We start from the raw sequence: 18,979 nt of genomic DNA, 5'->3' as shown, positions 1-18,979 counted from the left end.
AGCTGATCCCATTGCGTGACTGCCTCTGCCTAACGCTGGCACAGACTCCCCGTGCACAGCCTAATCGAACAATCAAGGCAGAGTCTGTGCTGATATTCATTTATCTCAGAATGCTTTCATGGGAGGACAACTCTGTGGTTTTAGGTGGTTTCTCTTACATTACATTTACAACAAGCAGAAGTGTGTACTACATAGGGCTGGGTATCGATACAGATGTCCCGAATCGATTCTCGATTTTCGATTCGATTCCATGAATTCAATGATTCAATTTTCACAGGCCCCACCACAGAAAAAATTATAATAAAATAGTTATTGTTTTTGTTGTTTTTGACCCATGTATCCCTGTATTGTAATAAATAAGGTTATGACACCAAAATTTTAGATACCAGTGAAATTTAACACTTCTTGATTCCAATTTTGATACCACAGCTAAAACTAAATCTAACTAATATAGGCTAAGACAAGTAAACAGTCATTAATAAAAAAAGAACAAATAATTAAACTACAAGCAATAGCACAAATAAATAAATACAATAAAACAAAGATAAAAATGAAATAATCACTGCTTTTAAGGTTTTTCAGGTAGGTCTAAAAGTAGTTTTCAGGTACAGAAATTGAATAAAGTGATCAAATGTAAAATAAAACTGCATATAATCAGTGTACAAATTAAATACACAAAAGTTATTCAGGGAAGAGCAGGGAATGACTTCTTTATTATTTGTCATTTGATTAACTTTAAAAACACAGACAGAAGCAGAAATATTAGGCTGCTGTCACTTTAAGAGCCGCACGGATCTAATATAATGATACACATGTGTTGTCCTCTTCTACTGTTTACGTTCACTTAAGCCATAACCGACTATGTTTACTAGGATACTTGCCAATGCGGGTATATTGAGATAAATTTGTGCTTATTTGTCAGTTTAAGCGCAAGGAGACGTGAAAGACAATTTATTTTATTATTTGCACACTATATTAATTTTATTTTTTTGCCCAGTAGTACTACATCCTTCAGCCAGACAACTGCCTGTTTTGTAGTGTATACTTTTTCATATTTTAGTAATATGAGCTCAATTTAAGCTGAAAATAACACTGATTTAAAATGGAAATCAGAGATATAGCCCAATCAATTTTTAAAGAAATATTTAGGTCTGCCTCCTAATATTGGACTAATTGTTAGTCGACTAGAAGAGGCTCAGTTGACCAAAAATTTTATTAGTCGGTTAGTAGCATAAAAAAAAAAAAAACTTGTGGTGAAGTGGGCGTGGCCTTCGGTACGCATAGTACCGCAGAACGTGCCGTGGGTGGTGTATCATGTTTTTTTGGTTCCGTTTGAATATGGTTACACCCATAGACTGTAAAAAAAGATGGACGCCGCGACGCCGCTTCCTTCCACTGTAATGAACTGAACGTAAAACGTTCGACGATGGGCGTTGACATGTTACGCAAAAACGACAGTTTGGAGCCTGGGCATGCGCAGAAGAATCGTCAGCGGAGCCCGGAGGCGGAGTCGCGGTATCAAACTTCCGCGTTTCAAAAACAATAACTGTTTTATTTTATTTATTTATTTTGTGGTGGGGGCCATGGGACCAGTGAAAATTTTAGCAGGGCAAGTAAACCACTTGAACAGCATTTATTTAAAAACAAAATGTAGCAATGTCTTTACTGTCACATCAATGTAATCCATCCTTGCTGAATAAAAGAAATAATTTCTTTACAAAAAACTCATTTTAAAAAAAAAAGAAAAGAAAAGAGCGATGTGAGAGCTGATATCGGCCCCTCTGACACTGAACAGAGATCTGTTGTTTGTCTTATCAGCAGCTAAGTGCTTGGGATGACTGAAATTTCCCATGTATAGCCACAGATTGAACTACTACACAGTACAGACAAAAAATAATGAGTAGGAACAGCATAAACACAGCACACCAGTGGCTTCCCTCTTGTCACGAAAAGTCTTGTTATTGTAAACATAAGCCTGAGAAAATTTTCCAAAGTGAGAAAGTACTAATAGTCAAATTCACCTGAATTTTGCAACCTAACATCTGGTTGAGAGGCTGAGAAAAATCAGGTTGTTTTGAGTAAAATTAGGCTGGAACGTGTTACCTAACATGGCGCACAGGCAGAGTAGAGTTATGTCAGGCGAAACACTTTCTCTGACGGTTTCCATTGATTTGACTGAGGTTATGTCTGTCTCTCTTGCACAGCCTTCAGCAAAATTGTGAATTTAAGAATTGGGTCCCTTTCAATTCATGATTAAATTCAAATCAAATTGACCAATATTGTATTTGGTTTAACTTTGTTAAACATTTCTTCAAGAGTGTTAATGGAGTAAAAAAGGTTTCTCATAGTGTTAAAACCAGCACAATCTAATAAAACATGCTTCTCCGATTAAGGGCTTTGACAGAAAGAACATGTTAGCCCAAGCAATAATTTAGAACAACATAAGTACAAAAATTCATACTGGCTAAATACATTTCTATGACCTTTCAAGTAATGTGGGAACCCTGTTTAATTTAAACTGAAATTCTCAAGTCATTCTCAAATCAGTTCTGAATGGTGCATAAACTTGTTCCTGTGTGTTAATACACTCGAGACAAAGAGCCGAACTTAAACACAAACCGGGTACAGAAAGACTCAGACTGCGAGGGAGATGTGAATGAGACAAAAAATAAAAAAACAGAGCGACTGAGACATAGGAGGGGATGTAATGAGGAAGGTGGAGACACACTTTAACTCCTAACATTGGGATGGTCTCCAGAGAAGCAGACTTTTCCATAGCTGGCTTATTGTGTAATTCACTGGAGGACGCTCAAGTTCCCTACACGTCCCCCCCATTCCCTCAGCCTTCTTCGAAAGACAGGAAGGCCAGGCCTGTAACCGGAGAGGCCCTGAAGACTGTGTCACTGTAAGGGCTTCGTTCTCGGGGTTGGACTGAACTCACTGCATAAACTTGTGGACCCTTTGACTACAAAGCAGCCAGACTCCTGTAGAGGGGAGAGAAAGAAGCACCTCTCACACTGAAACTCCATCAAGCGAGACTGTTTGACAACCTCTGTAAAACATGGTGTAAATTACAATGATTATAAAAGGTGGAGGACAATGATTTTTGGGTTTTATTGTTACTAAACTGATTTTTCTTCAAAATCAAAGTACCAAAACAAGTGTGTACATGCAATAGGACTTTTTTAAATACTCCAATTCATTTTAAATGTATGATTTAATCTATTTGATTACTTTTCAGATGGAACAATTAATTCCCCATAAACCCGGGTGTGCTCAGATCTAACCATCTGTTCAGAGTGAGATGATCCAGACGTGTGTTGAACCGTACAGATATGTGAACCCAATGCAATATGGACATCCATGTCAGCCTTCTGTCAGGCTGTCACAGTTCACAACAGAATCAAAATGCTGGGATGTATTAGGTAGACCACATTAGTGAATTATAATCAATCGCCACGTGGGTGAATTTGGCACGTAGGTCTTATTTTGTGGACTACATTTAATGTGGCTTTATGGAGTAATAAAAACCAGAAATGATACTCATCAAACTACAGTTAATTATCGATAACAAAAGGATACGTTCAAAAAAAAGATCTTGGATGAAATTGGAATGAATTAAATATCAGTATATAGATCTGTAGTGGAGGTCGCTGTTGAATAGATGGTCTAAAATAGCCCGACTGATATTGTGACATTACTGACACGAGCCCAGCAATATCTCAGCCTCACAGGCCTCCATTCACTCAGTTCCTTTGACTAACAACTAAAATAGAGCCCTCTTATCGTTGAGAGTCACTTCAAATGAGTGCTCTACAGAACAAATGCTGGGATATAAGTGTTGACTACAAGTTTAGATTTCATTAAAAAAACCTACCATGTCTAGTTAGGAAATTTAACGTAATTAAAGGGATAGTTCAAAAAATGAAAATTCTGTCATCATCAACTCATCCTCAAGTTGTTCCAAACCTGTATAAATTTCTTTGTTCTGCTGAACACAAAGAAAGATATTTTGAAAAATGTGGGAAACCGAACAATTCTGGGGCACCATTGACTTCCATAGTATTTTTTTTTTCCTACTATGGAAATCAATGGTGCCTCAAAGCGGCCTGGTTTCAAACTTTCTTCAAATTATCTTCCTTTGTGTACAGCAGAACAAAGAAATTCATACAGGTTTGGAACAACTTGAGGGTGAGTAAATGATGACAGAATTTCTATTTTTGGGGGAACTATCCCTTTAATGCAGCATCCGTTTTTTTCCGTCATAATTTGGCTAGCATTACATTATATGATCATGCTCTTATTCACGCAAATGCTTTTAAACCATTCTGGGCTGGGCAATTTTTCAGATTAATTCGAATTTAATGTTTTGCCTCAATTTTTAAATCGAGAAATCGCAATTTTGAACAAAAATGTTTGCAAACGTTATAATTATGATGACAATACAGCGATGATAACCGTTAAAGGAAGAAAATGATCCGACCTCATGATGGCGTGCCTGATTAACCGCTCTCATGTGATGCTCTATGAACTTCGAACACATCACTAGTCAAGCGGCTGTTCACTTAGAAATGCTTTATGGCGTTGAAAAAATGAGACGCGGGCAGTGGAATGGGAAAAAAAGCAAAGTTATTAAACGCAAATTGAAATTTATTTAACTTGACCACCGCGTTTTTAGATCCAATTGCTGTGATGTCAGTTATTAATGTTAGTCAAAGAACAAATGCAACAGAGAAAATTGTAGCTTTGAATGTTAAACTGCATTTGTCACAATTAGACCACTATAAACTAGGCACATGGACTAAAATTGAGACTTATTTGTAGGGCTGGACGATTAATTGAAAAGTAATCGAAACAGAAATTCAAAACCTCTAACCGACATAATTTTCCCATGTCGGTTATTTTGGTTTTTTAATCCTGTTAATGCTTTCACCTTAAAAACACACCCACGTGTGTAGTCATGTGACTCCACCCTGTCCAGTCAGTGGCATGGAAGCAACACGGAGGCAAACACAGAGTCAACACACACAGCCCCAAAGTGGGATCACTTTTTCACTTGCGTCTTCACTAAACTTTCTCAGTTGTATGTGTTTTAAGGCTTGCCAGTTATAGACCATCGGATGTGTATCATAATATTGAGCTACTGCGCTGATGCATTGTGGCACACAAACACTCATGCAAACAGTAGCGCACAGAGAGAATTGCAGAAACTTGTTGTCAACGCTGTCCTGTGATTTATCACTAAAGTAGCTTAGAAACTCAAAAGTTATAGCATATATATTTTCTACTTTTGAAGTACTTACAACCCACAGCTTCACAATTAATAGAGAGACGGTATGACTAATTCACACACGCAATCCCTCTTATTAATGCATTCAAATACATGTACTGGTACTGTGCTAATTTATCAGTATCTGATTTACAACTATGTCACAACTATGTCATGTCGGAGCACTCTTTCATTAGGAAAAATATCGGTTGCACTTTATTTTACAGTACGTGCACTACGTTTAGGGGTAGGTTCAGGGTTAGTACCTAGTTATTATCAAGTTATTGCAATTACGATAATAAGTACATAGTATGTACATGGGGAACAGGACTGTAAAATAAAGTGCTACCAAAATATCCCACCTTTAATAGTCAAGTTGTCAGTGAACTATGAGGGCAAAAAAAATAAAATAAATAAATAATCGTTCATTAATGATAATCAAGGTAAAATGTTAAATTAATCAAGATTTTGATTTTAGGTCATATCGTCCAGCCCTACTTATTTGCATTCCAAGCCATAAAGCTGGAACTTTTAGACCAAAGTTTCTAATAATCAGACCTAATGTCTTGTGCTGATGCTGATGAAACTCACAAAAAGCCCAGAGGTGATATGTGCTTTGTTTTGTTGATATTCATAATGAAGAAACGCTGTCCACATAAAAATGTACTTAATAATAATAATAAATGTGCATAACACAGAACAAGACAACTGTGTCTCTTCATGACAGACAAATGCATATCATCTTTACTTCGACATTTTGCTGGCTGAAGCCAGGCAGTCTGTCAAGATTGCTTGCTAAAAACAAACTCTTAAAAACTCACTAGGCATCAGTGCATACCAAAGTTTTCAGATTTTTTAACGTCAATAAAGGCCATATAATGAGAAGAACTGGTCTATGAATGTAAAAACTATAGGACTGTGGAAAACTACCTTGTTAAAGGGGTTTTACCCCTAAAAAAAGGCCAAACTACTTGCAGATGTCTTAGAACAATGGTGCAGAAACAGCTTTGTACTGCACACTTTCTCTATGATGAGGACAAATTGTTTTCATTAGAACTAATTAACATGAAAGTAGGCAAACAAATAGTAAAAGTCTCAAAAATATGATCTACAGGGACAAAGCACGAAACCATAAAGTAAAAAATAACAAACAAAAAAACTTCTGTTTATAAGAGTTTCTGTCTTAACCAGTGTTGAACATGACTCTTCTGAATTGAATAGGAATAGTATTTCTGTGCCAAATACACTACTTCCGGTTTCGGTACAGGATTCGGAGAGTTTTTTTCGAGTATGGCTTGTATGACATCAAAAGAGAGCGGAATTCCTTGTATAGGCACTTCTCCCTGATAAGTGTGCGCACACACATCACCCAGAGCAAGAGCAAGAGCAAGAGCACGCCCATCAACGTGATTCATTTGGGGTGCGGAAGCTGAGAGATTTTTCAACAATGGCTGTGTCCCAATTCAGGGGCTCATCGAGGCAGTCTCATTTAAGAAAAATAACCGTTAGACTGCAACGTAAGAAAGAAATTACAGTATTTTACACCTCACAATGAATATCAGTCAATTTTATTACAGTTACTTTCCTTAAATATGACATCCTTGATGACGTATGCAGCCTTCATATGCAGGACGCACAGCCTCCGAAATGAGACGCAGCTCCTGTCACCAAAGGAGTGTGTTTTTGGTTGTGAGGGAAAGATTACCTTTTCAGCTACCCAAAGAACCCAGCGTTAAGGGAACAGTGGATGAAGTTTGTTTTTCCGAGGCAGCAACGGAGTTGTATGTATGTATGTTTGTTTGTTCCTGGGATTTCAGTGATGAATGCTTTGTAAACAAGTACCAGTTCGGCGCTGGATTCGCAGATCACGGGCAGTGAGTAAAGCTGCATCAGATGTCTATGTTTTGTTGGCAATCAGCGCAAGTGCATATAATGTAAACAACACGAACGTTTTTGTTCCCTTTTTATTTATAATGATGTCGCAGATAGCATGCGATCTCTACACAGAAGCTGCGCACGCTCGTGACTCTTTAGCTCCGCCCATGGCACTGATGGCAGGCACGCCTCCAGGATCTCGGCTTTTTTCGGAAAGACTTGGTTTAGTGTATCTATCTTTTATAAATATGATAAAACTAAAGACTTTTCGGAGATATGAAGGATGCATTGTTACTATATATATACTCAAGATTAACATGAGATTGGCAGAAACTGTGTGTGGCACCCGCAGGTAAAGTTACAGCAGGGAGTCCGCGTCTCTGTGCCTCCCTTCAGCTCATAGAAATAAAGCAGAGCCTCTATAGCGTGCGGTGGGTTTAGTGGGGGGTAACTGAGAATGAATGGGGGAAAGTCACATGAGAGGAGGCAGTGCCTCCATCGCACTATGACTGGATATGATTGGACATGATTGGTTCGTGCGATAAATCCCGCCTCTTGTTTTCGTGCGTGTTCTCATCGAATTGGCCTGAATGAAGACAGTGATGGCGTTAATGGGTAGACTAATTAAAAAGTAAGTAAACAACTGTCATTTAGATATCACCGCTTTATGTCATGTCAAAATCAAACTCAAAATGGCCTGAAAACATGATGACCGCGGGGGCTTTTAGTGAGCAATTAGCGTGGTGAAATTAATCTTCGTGTCTGTGACCACTGACCAGTGTGTACGTACAAGCATGATGACTGCTGAAAATATATTGACTATTAAAAAGAAAAGCTGAATATTAGTATATAAATAATATATATTGTTTAAATTGTTACTGCCTTTAGTTATTATTTTGGAATAAATGTAAAAATGAGTAAAAACACTAACTTGATGAAATTTATACTTGGTTTTAATAAACAGAACATTACATAGTGTAAAAATAACAAAATAGAATTGTATTTGGTCTCTCTTTTTATGTAATGTTAACTTAAAATTGTGTAACAGGGACATAAATGAGGACTTTGCCTCCTCATTTTAAAACACCACCGCACACCACTGCTGTCCACTATTAAATCTCATTGGTCCAAAACCCCATTCCATCTTGGTGTATATTGAACATCAATTATGTTTGAACGGCTTTGATTTTGGCACTCTTTAGGTTTACTTTGTATGCAAGTTAACTTTCAAAGGACCTGACCTTGACCACAAGCTGATGCATCCCTATGGTGAAAGCCAAAGCGTTATCCTTCAAACACACACACAAAGTTCTCCTCTGCAATGCAAGGGTTCACCATCAAAGAAACTGGTATCCAACCGTCCCAGTTTCTCAATGGGACTTTGTTCGCTTGTCCAGAAGCCAGTAGCTTCAGCATCCAGCTCCTGTGGTTTTTGATGGGCCCGGTGTATTGATCTGTTCTCAGTCCCAGAGGCGATGAATAATGAATGCACTCATTGTCATCCCTCACAGATCAGGTTTCATTTGTAAAAGAAGCAACACTTGTAATTAGCCAGGAGTTTGCGATGAGCTCCTCGCAATCCTCAAAACTCAACAGCGTTTTTTTAGAAGGCTCCGACACCCTGTGTGAATTCTGTGGGAGAGCTTTTCGACTACAAGAATAATAAGTAGGGATACACCTGGATGATCGTGAGTCCACTGAGTGCTCTCATCTCTGGCTAAAGAACATCTGTACATGCACTGTGCACTGGTTGCCATTGGTGATAAGACAACACAAGGATTTTTTGAAAACCACATGTAAAAAGCGGTCATTTAAAGTAGACTGCCCTATAGAGTTGAATTCTAATTCTGGTCAGTCGAATTCTAGAAGTAAAATCTAAATTCACTTTCTCCATAAAGAAATTTATTTTTATGCATAAAGCTTTAGGACAGATCTGCCATGAGCTCTGAAATTGTTATGGGATTATATTCGCTTGTAGAAGTCACAAGTGTGACTTAAAAGGATAGTTCACCCAAAAATGAAAATTATTATATCATGATTTACTCACCTTCAAGCCTTCCTAGGTGTATATGACTATCTTCTTTCAGACTAACACAATCAGAGTTAAATTAAAAAAAATATCCTGGCTCTTTCAAGCTTTATAATGGTAGTGAATGGCGCTCAAGATTTTGAAGCCCAAAAAAGTGCAACCATCCATTATAAAACTAATCCACACGGCTCCAGGGGGTTAATAAAGGCCTTCTGAAGCGAAGCGATGGGTTTTTGTAAGAAATATGTCCATATATAAAACTTCATTAACTACAAAAACTGGCTTATGGCAACAGCTGTACTTAAGTCAAATTCCAGCGGAAGAGTGACCACTGACCCGACGTATGACGTAGGAGTAGCGTAAGCTTCTCGCTGTTCAAACAAACAGGGCTTGGCAACAAACTCAAGCTTCTCTTCTCTTATATCAAATTCCTCTGACATTTCTCTTTAAAAATTCCCATTTTAGACTTCTAATTCGCGACCGGTGTTTTGTTTTGTTTTGATCAATTCTCTGCACTTCCGCGTCAGTCAATACATCAGGTCAGGGGTTACTCTTCCGCCGCAAATCGATGCGTACAGCCGTCTACCGGAAGCTAGTTACTATAGTTTATAAAGTTTTAAATATGGATATTTTTCTTACGAAAACCCATTGCTTCGCTTCAGAAGGCCTTTATTGACCCCCTGGAGCCATAGGGCCCTAAGAATAAGAAGGGGGAAATACTTTTGAAACCAAGATGACTGAAAAAGTGGCCACTGTTGCATTATATTGGAATGGGAAGCATTGATTTGGACCACTTATTACATAACTAAGTTACTTACATACTTTTTTACAGCTTCAGTGTCCATTTATAACGCAGGATGCTTTAGATTCTAGAGAGCATTTGATTGGACAGAAAATCTGATGTGAAGCTGAAGTGCAGTGTGATGACATCAAAATCATTGATCCATATTGGCGGATGTGAGAGACTGTAAGTTTTGAATGCTTATACTGCTTTGGCACAAGCCTATAGATATCAGTAAGGCTAACATATTCATACTAAGAGCCAAAAAAAGTTTAATTTGATTTCATGGTGACTTTACCCATAAGAATTAAACTTTGGTGTATAACTCATCTCATCTCATGCTTTAAGCAATAGGACCTACAATTGTCGCCCGGCAGACAATAAAACGTGAAAATATCCCTTAGATTTATTCTGAAGAACCATATCTAGGAACCAGAGTATTTGGTAGTGGACTCTTTTGACTTATAACCACCCAGAACAACCTAGCATAATGACCTGGCAACCATTCAAAACACTCATATAGTTAAAAGCATATTAGCGCAGAGTTTTGTACCGTAGCACAAATGGATCCTTTTCAGATTGTGATGACGCATTTCCACAGTAATTACCATCACAAATCTAGCAATGTTTTGTATATTTTCATAAAAAAAAAAAAAAATGAATGTACATTTATAACACTGTGTTTTATTACCTTGGCATTAAATTACAGAAAACTAGCTAATGCTGCTGTGTGACTGTTTTTAATAGAGCAGCTAAGGGAGTGACGGCAAATTTGACATTTTCTTACTTTCTCTCTGACCAACATAATCAATCTCTTGATATCTTTTTTCCTCTTTTGGAAAGGCATAGAAATGCTATCATGGATTTTTTTTTTCTTTTGCTATTGAAGCAAATGGAAATGCAAAATCTGCTTTGGAAATTCCTGGATATGTGAAACAGGTTGATTGTGCAGATACAGGGCCCTATTATTTTTCCACAAATTCTGTTTTTCCCCTATTTTACTTTATAATCAAAAAGCATGTCTAATCAATTTTTATGACTGAATTCTGTGATTACGTCTAAGTTTTCAGCATCGCAGAAATCATAGGGGCCTAAGAATAAAGAAGGGCAAAAAGCTTAATACTAAAAAAGTGACCCAGTTTTTACACTGCATATTCCCATAATCAGTTCTGTTACTGTCAGTCTACTCATTCAGTACTGCATTACCCAGCTTTCAAGGTTAAATTCTGCACATGCACATCATTTAGATGCCAGGGAAACCGTCTGTATATTGTCCTGGTGAGAAGGCGGGGACTTTGGCTATGTTTAAAAGAAATGGGAGTGTGTATACTATCACACAAAAACTCACTGTCCTCAGGCTTTGATTTAAAAGTAGCACACCTTAATATTGAACTACCCCCTGAACATGTGGGTGGAGCCATCAAACCACCCCTTCCTGCTCTTTCTGCTCTACACTACATGAGGTAAGAAGAATACAGAATGTTCAGTCAGCTCTTCTCCATATATCTGTTTAATGCCTTTGATGTTGTTTACAACTAGCCTTTCCAATATTTTTTTGTGGGGGGAAAAAAAAAAACAACTGTCTGACCTAAATCTCAAAACCAAGATGAAGTATAAAATTGCAGAGCAATTTCAAAATATATGGAGTCAGACTAATATCAGACTTATATTGCATCATATAATAATATCAGACTTATATTGCATCATATAATAATATCAGACTTATATTGCATCATATAAATGTGCCTGGTATATGACACCACCACTCAAACATGGCAAATATAACTGACTATAGGGCTGAAAGATATACTATAGTTTCAGCATCAACATCATGATGTGCGCATCCGCGATAGTGACATCACAGGATGTAAGTAAATAGGGATTCGGAATGCATGTGATTCATGGATTAATTGCAAAGTTTAACCATCATAGAGTGAAAGTTTATATTTTGCATGTTTTTAAGTCCTGTCAGTTTAAACATTCAGGTGAGTTTAAAGCATTTACGCACAAGATGATGTGAAAGAACTCGGTTCGGAACTCACGCACACACCAAATTCACTTCTCTTTATCGTCTTTTTGTGCTTGAACAAACACGTACATGCAAAATTATGTCAAAATGCCTGTCTCGGCGAGTATCCTCGTGAACACAGTCGGTTATGTCTTTAACTTAAACAATTAAGAAAGAAAATGGATGCATATCATTATATTGAATCTGTAAATTAAAGTCTTAAAGTGACAGCAGCCTAATATACCTGCTGCCGTCTGTGTCATTAATGTTAATCAAACAAAAGACAAGAAAAACATCACTTTTGTAACTTTAACAAAGATGAATTCTATTTAAATTATACAGTGAAGACTATGCAGTGTTATTTTACATTTTATTATTTAATTTCTATACCTGAACACTGTTAGACTTGCATGAAAAACATGAAAAGCAATGTTTATTTCATTTGTATCTTTGTTCTATTGTATTTATATATGCTTGTAAATTGTTTATTATACTCTATGCAGAATTGCAGATACACTCCCATACATTCTAGAATTCCCAACATCCCAATCATTCTAGAATGATTACTTCTTTACAAATAGAGCTATTTAAGTCATCTGGTGACATTTTTTTCCATATCGCAATATCAATTTTTTCCAACATCGTGCAGCCCTAATTGACTAAAATATGCATCATTTTTACCTTTGTACTGACTTGTTGTAGATAGTCCAAAGAACTCAATGTAGACCTGACTCCCATTAAAAATCTACAGGTCAAACAGATTTTCTGGACAAAAATAAAAGATTTTCTACCTATATTTTTCATCCACAGGCTAAATGAATGTGCTGGGCCAACCTAACCTTGTTCTCATGCTCTCGGTCATTCTCTAACATTAAAGGGTTTCTTAGGTCAAGATTTCCCAGGTAACAAAAAGAAGGATTCTTTTTCAGTTTCAGTGAAGCCACAGAATTCAGGTTCTGAATTTGACAGATCTGGGTTGAATAAATTGCCACAACAGACTCACATAGTTGGTTTTCATAACACGTTTTGATGGATTTGATATGAGATGTCTTGATGACATGGCCCTGTCTTAAAGGGAAAGTTCATTTAAATTTCTGCCTCATGTCGTTCGAAAACTATATGACTTTCTTTCTTCTGTGGAACAGATATTTTGAGAAATGTCTGTGTTTTTTGTCCTTACAATGGAAGTTGTTCCAATTGGCTCAAATGTTGATTTGTTCCTCAGAAAGTTCTTCAAAATTTCGTCTTTTGTGTTCCGCAAAAGAAAGTCATACAGGTTTGGACTGACATGTCGGTGAATAAACTATGACAGAACTTCGATTTTAGGGTGAACTATCCATTTAAGATTCAGTTACGTGTACCACAGAAAATAAACACTATTCCATATTATTTCTTTTATACAGCTTGTGACATGCTGAAATGGATATAAATGGACCGTCAATACTACACACTCAACGATAATCTCCTAATATCTTGATTTTCAGCATGAATAGATGGGTAACTGGATGAAACACATAGCAGTCAAGTTTACTCTGACAGCCGATCTCCGAGAATCTTCTTGAATGAATGATGGACAAGATTTATTTAAAAATGAAAGCAAAACTTCACCACAAATCTTGAGTTTGAACTTGAGACACCACTGCAATGTACAAATGAATCCAACTGCATCTAAAGATTTTTCTACCAACAAAAAGCATCTAGCAGCATGATTTTTTTATCTATAGCCTAGTTTTTCGTTCTTATTCTGTCTTCATAGAGCCTTTTGATCCTTAAGATTGTGAAAGAGTATATAGTACTCGACATAAAGGCAAGACGAGTTTGCCTGCTTAACTTGTAATCTACCTAAATTGTTACTGTTATTAATGCTATTAATCCTGTACAGTTGTCTGTAAATAGAAGGAACTGTTTTGGCTCCAAGACAACACACTTGAGTCAGTGACATGGACTAGGGTATTAAGGGTAAATCTATAGCCAATGTAGAAGTTCCACACAACAAGAAGAGTAGCCTTAAATATCCTTTGTCATCACGTTGACAAACAGTCAAGGAACTGACCTGCTTTTAAATTAAAGGTGGATATTACGTTCTATACAAAAGAAACTTTTGGAGAGACTAGGCTAAGAAATGAGAGTTAAAAAAACATCATATCATCAGTTTTTCTATGATGCATCTCAGAGCTTTAGATTCTGAATGATGTGAGTCTCTTACAGTTGAAAATTCAAATTAAGGCCTTATATAATTTGCTTGCATTTTGTAAACAAAGTTATGGGATATTATTCCAAAGTAGTGATTCTCAACTTGTGAGTCGCGACTCAAAAACAGGTCAAAGGTTTGTTCTGATAGAGTCATGGACAAGAGGGAAAAACAATGTTAAATGCAAATAATAAAATGCAGCTACTATACAGTATAATTGTGCACAGCTACGATAGCAAAATTGACTTCAAAAATGAAGGGGAAACGCTTCCAATCAATATCCAATATCTACTTGAGGATAAACATGATTTGTGCAGACAACAATGTTTATGCAGTAAATTATTGCCTGCCGAGAGCATGAAACCATTAAAATTTAAAGGGTTAGTTCACCCAAAAATGACATTTCTGTCATTAATTACTCACCCTCATGTCGTTCCACATCCGTAAGACCTTTGTTTATCTTCGGAACACAAATTAAGATATTCTGATGAAATCCGAGAGGTTTTTTTTTTTTCCTATCCTTCATTGAAAGCAATGAAATTACCACATTCAATGTCCGGAAAAGTAGTAAAAACATCGTTAAAATTGTCAACGTGACTACAGTGGTTCAACCTTAATGTTATGAAGCGACAAGAATACTTTTTGTGCGCAAAAACAAAACACAAATAACGACTTTATTCAACAAATTCATCTCTCCCCTGTCAATTTGCTACGCTATTTTCATTCCAGGTTCTACGTCCGAACGGCGGCTCAGTATTGGCTGACAGCAGTTCACGTGAGCAGCACAACGCATGCGTGTGATGCTGACGCAGGAGCCGGCCAATAATGAGCCGGCGTTCGGACGTAAACACGGAAACGCAGCACTGCACCAACTGCATAACAGACTGACAGAGAAGATGAAAAATTGTTGAATAAAGTCATTATTTGTGTTTTGTTTTTGCGCACAAAAAGAATTCTCATCGCTTCATAACATTAAGGTTGAACCACTGTAGTCATGTTGACAATTTTAACGATGTTTTTACTACTTTTTTGGACATTGAATGTGGTAATTTCATTGATTTTAATGAAGGATAAAAAAAAAAAACCTCTCGGATTTCATCAAAATATCTTAATTTGTGTTCTGAAGATGAACAAAGGTCTTACAGATGTGGAACGACATGAGGGTGAGCAATTAATGACAGAAATTTAATTTTTGGGTGAACTAACCCTTTAAGAGAGAGAAAAGAAAATCACTCAAACTAAACACACTTGTTAAGATGTTTAAATAAAGGGACATTAGGCAATCAATTAAGTTTATATCCACTGTTCTAAAGTATCTGCCATATTATTTACGAAAATGTTTTTAAATTTAAGTTTTGTTTGAGAAAATGCACTGTCATCATGGATAAGTTAAATCAACAGCTATTACACAGTAAGTTCCAGACAAGCAAGAAAAGTGGCCTCAATGTTAAAATTAATTTTGAACAAAACATTTATCAACATGTTCTCAGAATCTGGCCTGCTTTAAAATTGAACCAAAATGTGAAGACGAGATGAGAAAAACATTATCCTCAAAACTTCTCATTGCATTACAGCAGTTTTAAGGTCTCCCACAAAAGGCTAAATTTCTATAATCTTGCCAACAAACTCATCCAGTTACCGGTTGCAAACTGATCACCCATCCCAAATGAAGCAGACCATGACATCACTTACCTGCAGCAGGTGAATCAGCGATCACCATGGAGACGAACATCAGCAGCACGCACGCGGTGACCGGACTACGTTCCTCCATCATTAGACCCTCCATTTAGTGAAACTCATGTTTGGGTTCAAGGCGATCCGAGGAGACACAATCCATGCGTTTAACTAGTCACCATAAACTGCAGCAGATGAAAACAATAACACTGTTATATAGGTCATATTTTCAGTCCTCTTTTTGAGCATGACTTCATGAATACTCCCGTAACCAAATCTAACGATTTAATCATAAACCGAATAAATGACATCTTGCATATCATTAAAAACCGAAAATGTAATTCATAGATGCAGATTTTGACCACTAAAATGCATTGCCATGCTGCCTCGCGCTGACTGAGTGCCACTACAAGTGCTCGTGCAGAGCGCAGACCGTACGGTTCCTTTGTTCCTTAACTTGTCCGACTCATTTTCACGAATCGGTTCTTTCGAACAATTCGTTTCAATGAACCAACTCAAAGAGTTCAAAGTGTTACGTCATGGCGCAATTACGTCATCGCGTGGTCCCTGCCATCCCTGCGTGACATATAAACGTTACAGTAAAGTAATTTCCTGCTGTTCATTACACTTTTACCAACAAGTTTTAATATAGGTGTTTATTATTAATTCCCAGCTGTTTGTTGCGGCCATGATTCAGTCTGTTTCGTATGAGTCTCGGTTATACAATCGTAAGTCGCATATTTCCAGTACGTCCATATAATTTCTGTTATTGGACTTTTAAATTAACTTTGCCATGTTTATCAAATCCTGGATTCACTCTCATCTGTTCTCAGCTCATTACGAATCGGACAAGAACTGGATTTCCCACTCGAGAACCGCCAGGACTGATTCAGGCAGATTCGTGAACGAATCATTTAGACCGGTTCAAGGGATTTCCCAAAAAGATCCAGTTCAAAAGAGCGATTCGTTCAGGAATCGGACATCTTTATCGTTCAATATCACACGAACCGAGTCTCGCAGCGATCCAAACATTGTTGTATATTGTGTTTCTTTCAAATAACAAAACTTACACATTGACATATAGTAGCCACTATGCAAGCCTCAGAATCAATGTAAAGGGCTTGTGAACTCACTAGTGTGCATTAAAACCCCGCTAAACGCGCGTGTTGCACGCGGATTAGGCTTCTAGTCGGGATTTACAGTAACTGTTCTGTAATGGTTATGAGAGAAATACTTTGTTAGGATTTCGCGGTGTTATAATAACTAGTTTGTTATTATAACATAGCCATTAGAACTAAAAGGACATAATATTTGAGATGTGTTGCTGTGTGGTACATAACGGAGTCTTTTTTAAAGAAATGATTGCAATCATCGTCTATATAACTTACATGTTTGACTGATGATGCGTTTAACTCGAGTTAACTTGAAGTTGCAAAATATGCGTTACGTCTAGTAACTTTATCTTGCGGCTGAATCGGATTTATATCAGTTTATTTCAAAGCAAAGAAAGAAAGACTTTTAGCACATGCACAGCCTCGAAAAGCAACTCCTTACCTTCAAAGCCGACAGTTACAGCGGTCTGAAGTCGATAGCGTCCATATCCAGTTACATATCAGGATTAAAGCTTATTTTTTCCATGACTGAATGACACAACGGGTGATTTTATTTTCATAAGTGTCTGGATCCTGTCTGAGCATCACTCACTTTCTCAGATGCAACCGCTCTGTGCTCGGGATTTCACTAAATCCTCCCCTGACAGCAGGACTTGGAGTCTCTTGTATGGGCTCTACGGTCATTGGCTCCCCGCGCCGTCCTTCAGTAATCCGGGTTAGGTTGACACCTCCGCCCGGCGTCTGTGGTTTCACGGCAACGCGTTTTGTTACCGAATCTTGTGTGGCTGCATATTTTTCACCTAAACCAGATTATATTTTTTTTTACTAAGTTTTTAAATGTTTTATTTTTCAAAACTGAGGAGATTCTGATCATGATTAAACGATTCACCACAAGAATCTACTCGAGTTTGGTAATGTGACAGCACGCTCTAGTGGCCATTGAGGGAACGGAGTCTTCATGGTCATAAAAAACCAAAACATTTACAGTAATTGCAACATTAATCAATCTGAATGTTACGGAAGAGGATTAGGGCCAAGCAATAATAAATAAAACCATCTCGAGATTAAAGTCGTTATGTTTCGAGAAAAAAACTCGTTAAATTTCTAGAAAAAAGTCGAAATAAAATGTCGAGAATAAACTCATCAAATTTTGAGAATAAAGTCGTTATTTTTTGAGAAAAAACTCATTAAATGTCGAGAAAAAAGTCGAAATAAAATGTTGAGAATAAACTCATTAAATTTTGAGAATAAAGTCGCTATGTTTCGAGAAAAAACTCATTAAATGTCGAGGAAAAATTCGAAATAAAATGTTGAGAATAAACTCATTACATTTTGAGAAGTCGTTATTTTTCGAGAAAAAATTCATTAAATGTCGAGAAAAAAGTCGAAATAAAATGTTGAGAATAAACTCATTAAATTTTGTGAATAAAGTCGTTATTTGTCGAGAAAAAACTCATTAAATGTCGAGAAAAAAGTCGAAATAAAATGTTGAGAATAAACTCATTAAAGTTTGAGAATAAAGTCGTTATGTTTCGAGAAAAAACTCGTTAAATTTCGAGAAAAAAAATCGAACAGTGTCATGTTCATTGCATACTGATAGAGGACATGACAGAGTTGGATCTCTATATACTTACACACACACACACACACACACACACACACACACACACACACACACACACACACACAAAGTCATCATACCCTGTGAAAATCTTTACCATATATATATATATATATATATATATATATATATATTGGGGAAATTGTATAAATTATTTTATATTTATTTTATATTGTACTTTCTTAGCTGTATTTGAAATTGATTAGTTATTATCATCTTCAAATTATATGAATAATAAGATGAAATCACGTATGGCAGACACATATACAAAACCAAGATGCACATTTGTGTATTTAGACTTTTTGCTCAGAATCCTACTGAAATAAGAGTCCCTTGCTGTGAAAACTATAGCCACAGTCTTCCCTACTAGATGAGTTTGGTTCACTTACATTGCCTTTAATGTTAATCTGGTTAGTGTG

The 18,979-nt window shown here is 36.9% G+C and overlaps 1 protein-coding gene across 3 annotated transcripts in view; it reads right to left on the bottom strand.

Annotated features, from left to right (window-relative positions):
• The window catches only part of si:ch211-1e14.1 (UPF0606 protein KIAA1549), a 61,047-nt gene extending 43,487 nt beyond the window's left edge, over window positions 1-17,560 (bottom strand). For all 3 annotated transcript variants that reach the window (XM_051869749.1, XM_051869752.1, XM_051869750.1), the window contains exons 1-2: window positions 17,382-17,560; window positions 15,846-16,012 (exon numbers count right to left, since the gene is read on the bottom strand). In XM_051869749.1, the coding sequence (XP_051725709.1) occupies window positions 15,846-15,939 (94 nt within the window). In that variant the 5' untranslated portion in view covers window positions 15,940-16,012; window positions 17,382-17,560. The remainder of the gene's footprint in view (window positions 1-15,845; window positions 16,013-17,381) is intronic.
• Window positions 17,561-18,979: the final 1,419 nt, after the last annotated feature.

This window comes from Ctenopharyngodon idella, chromosome 18 (assembly GCF_019924925.1).
Source record: "Ctenopharyngodon idella isolate HZGC_01 chromosome 18, HZGC01, whole genome shotgun sequence".
NCBI lineage: Eukaryota > Metazoa > Chordata > Actinopteri > Cypriniformes > Xenocyprididae > Ctenopharyngodon > Ctenopharyngodon idella.
The sequence above is the reverse complement of the archived record's forward strand: the minus strand, read 5'-3'. Positions and strand labels throughout refer to the sequence as shown.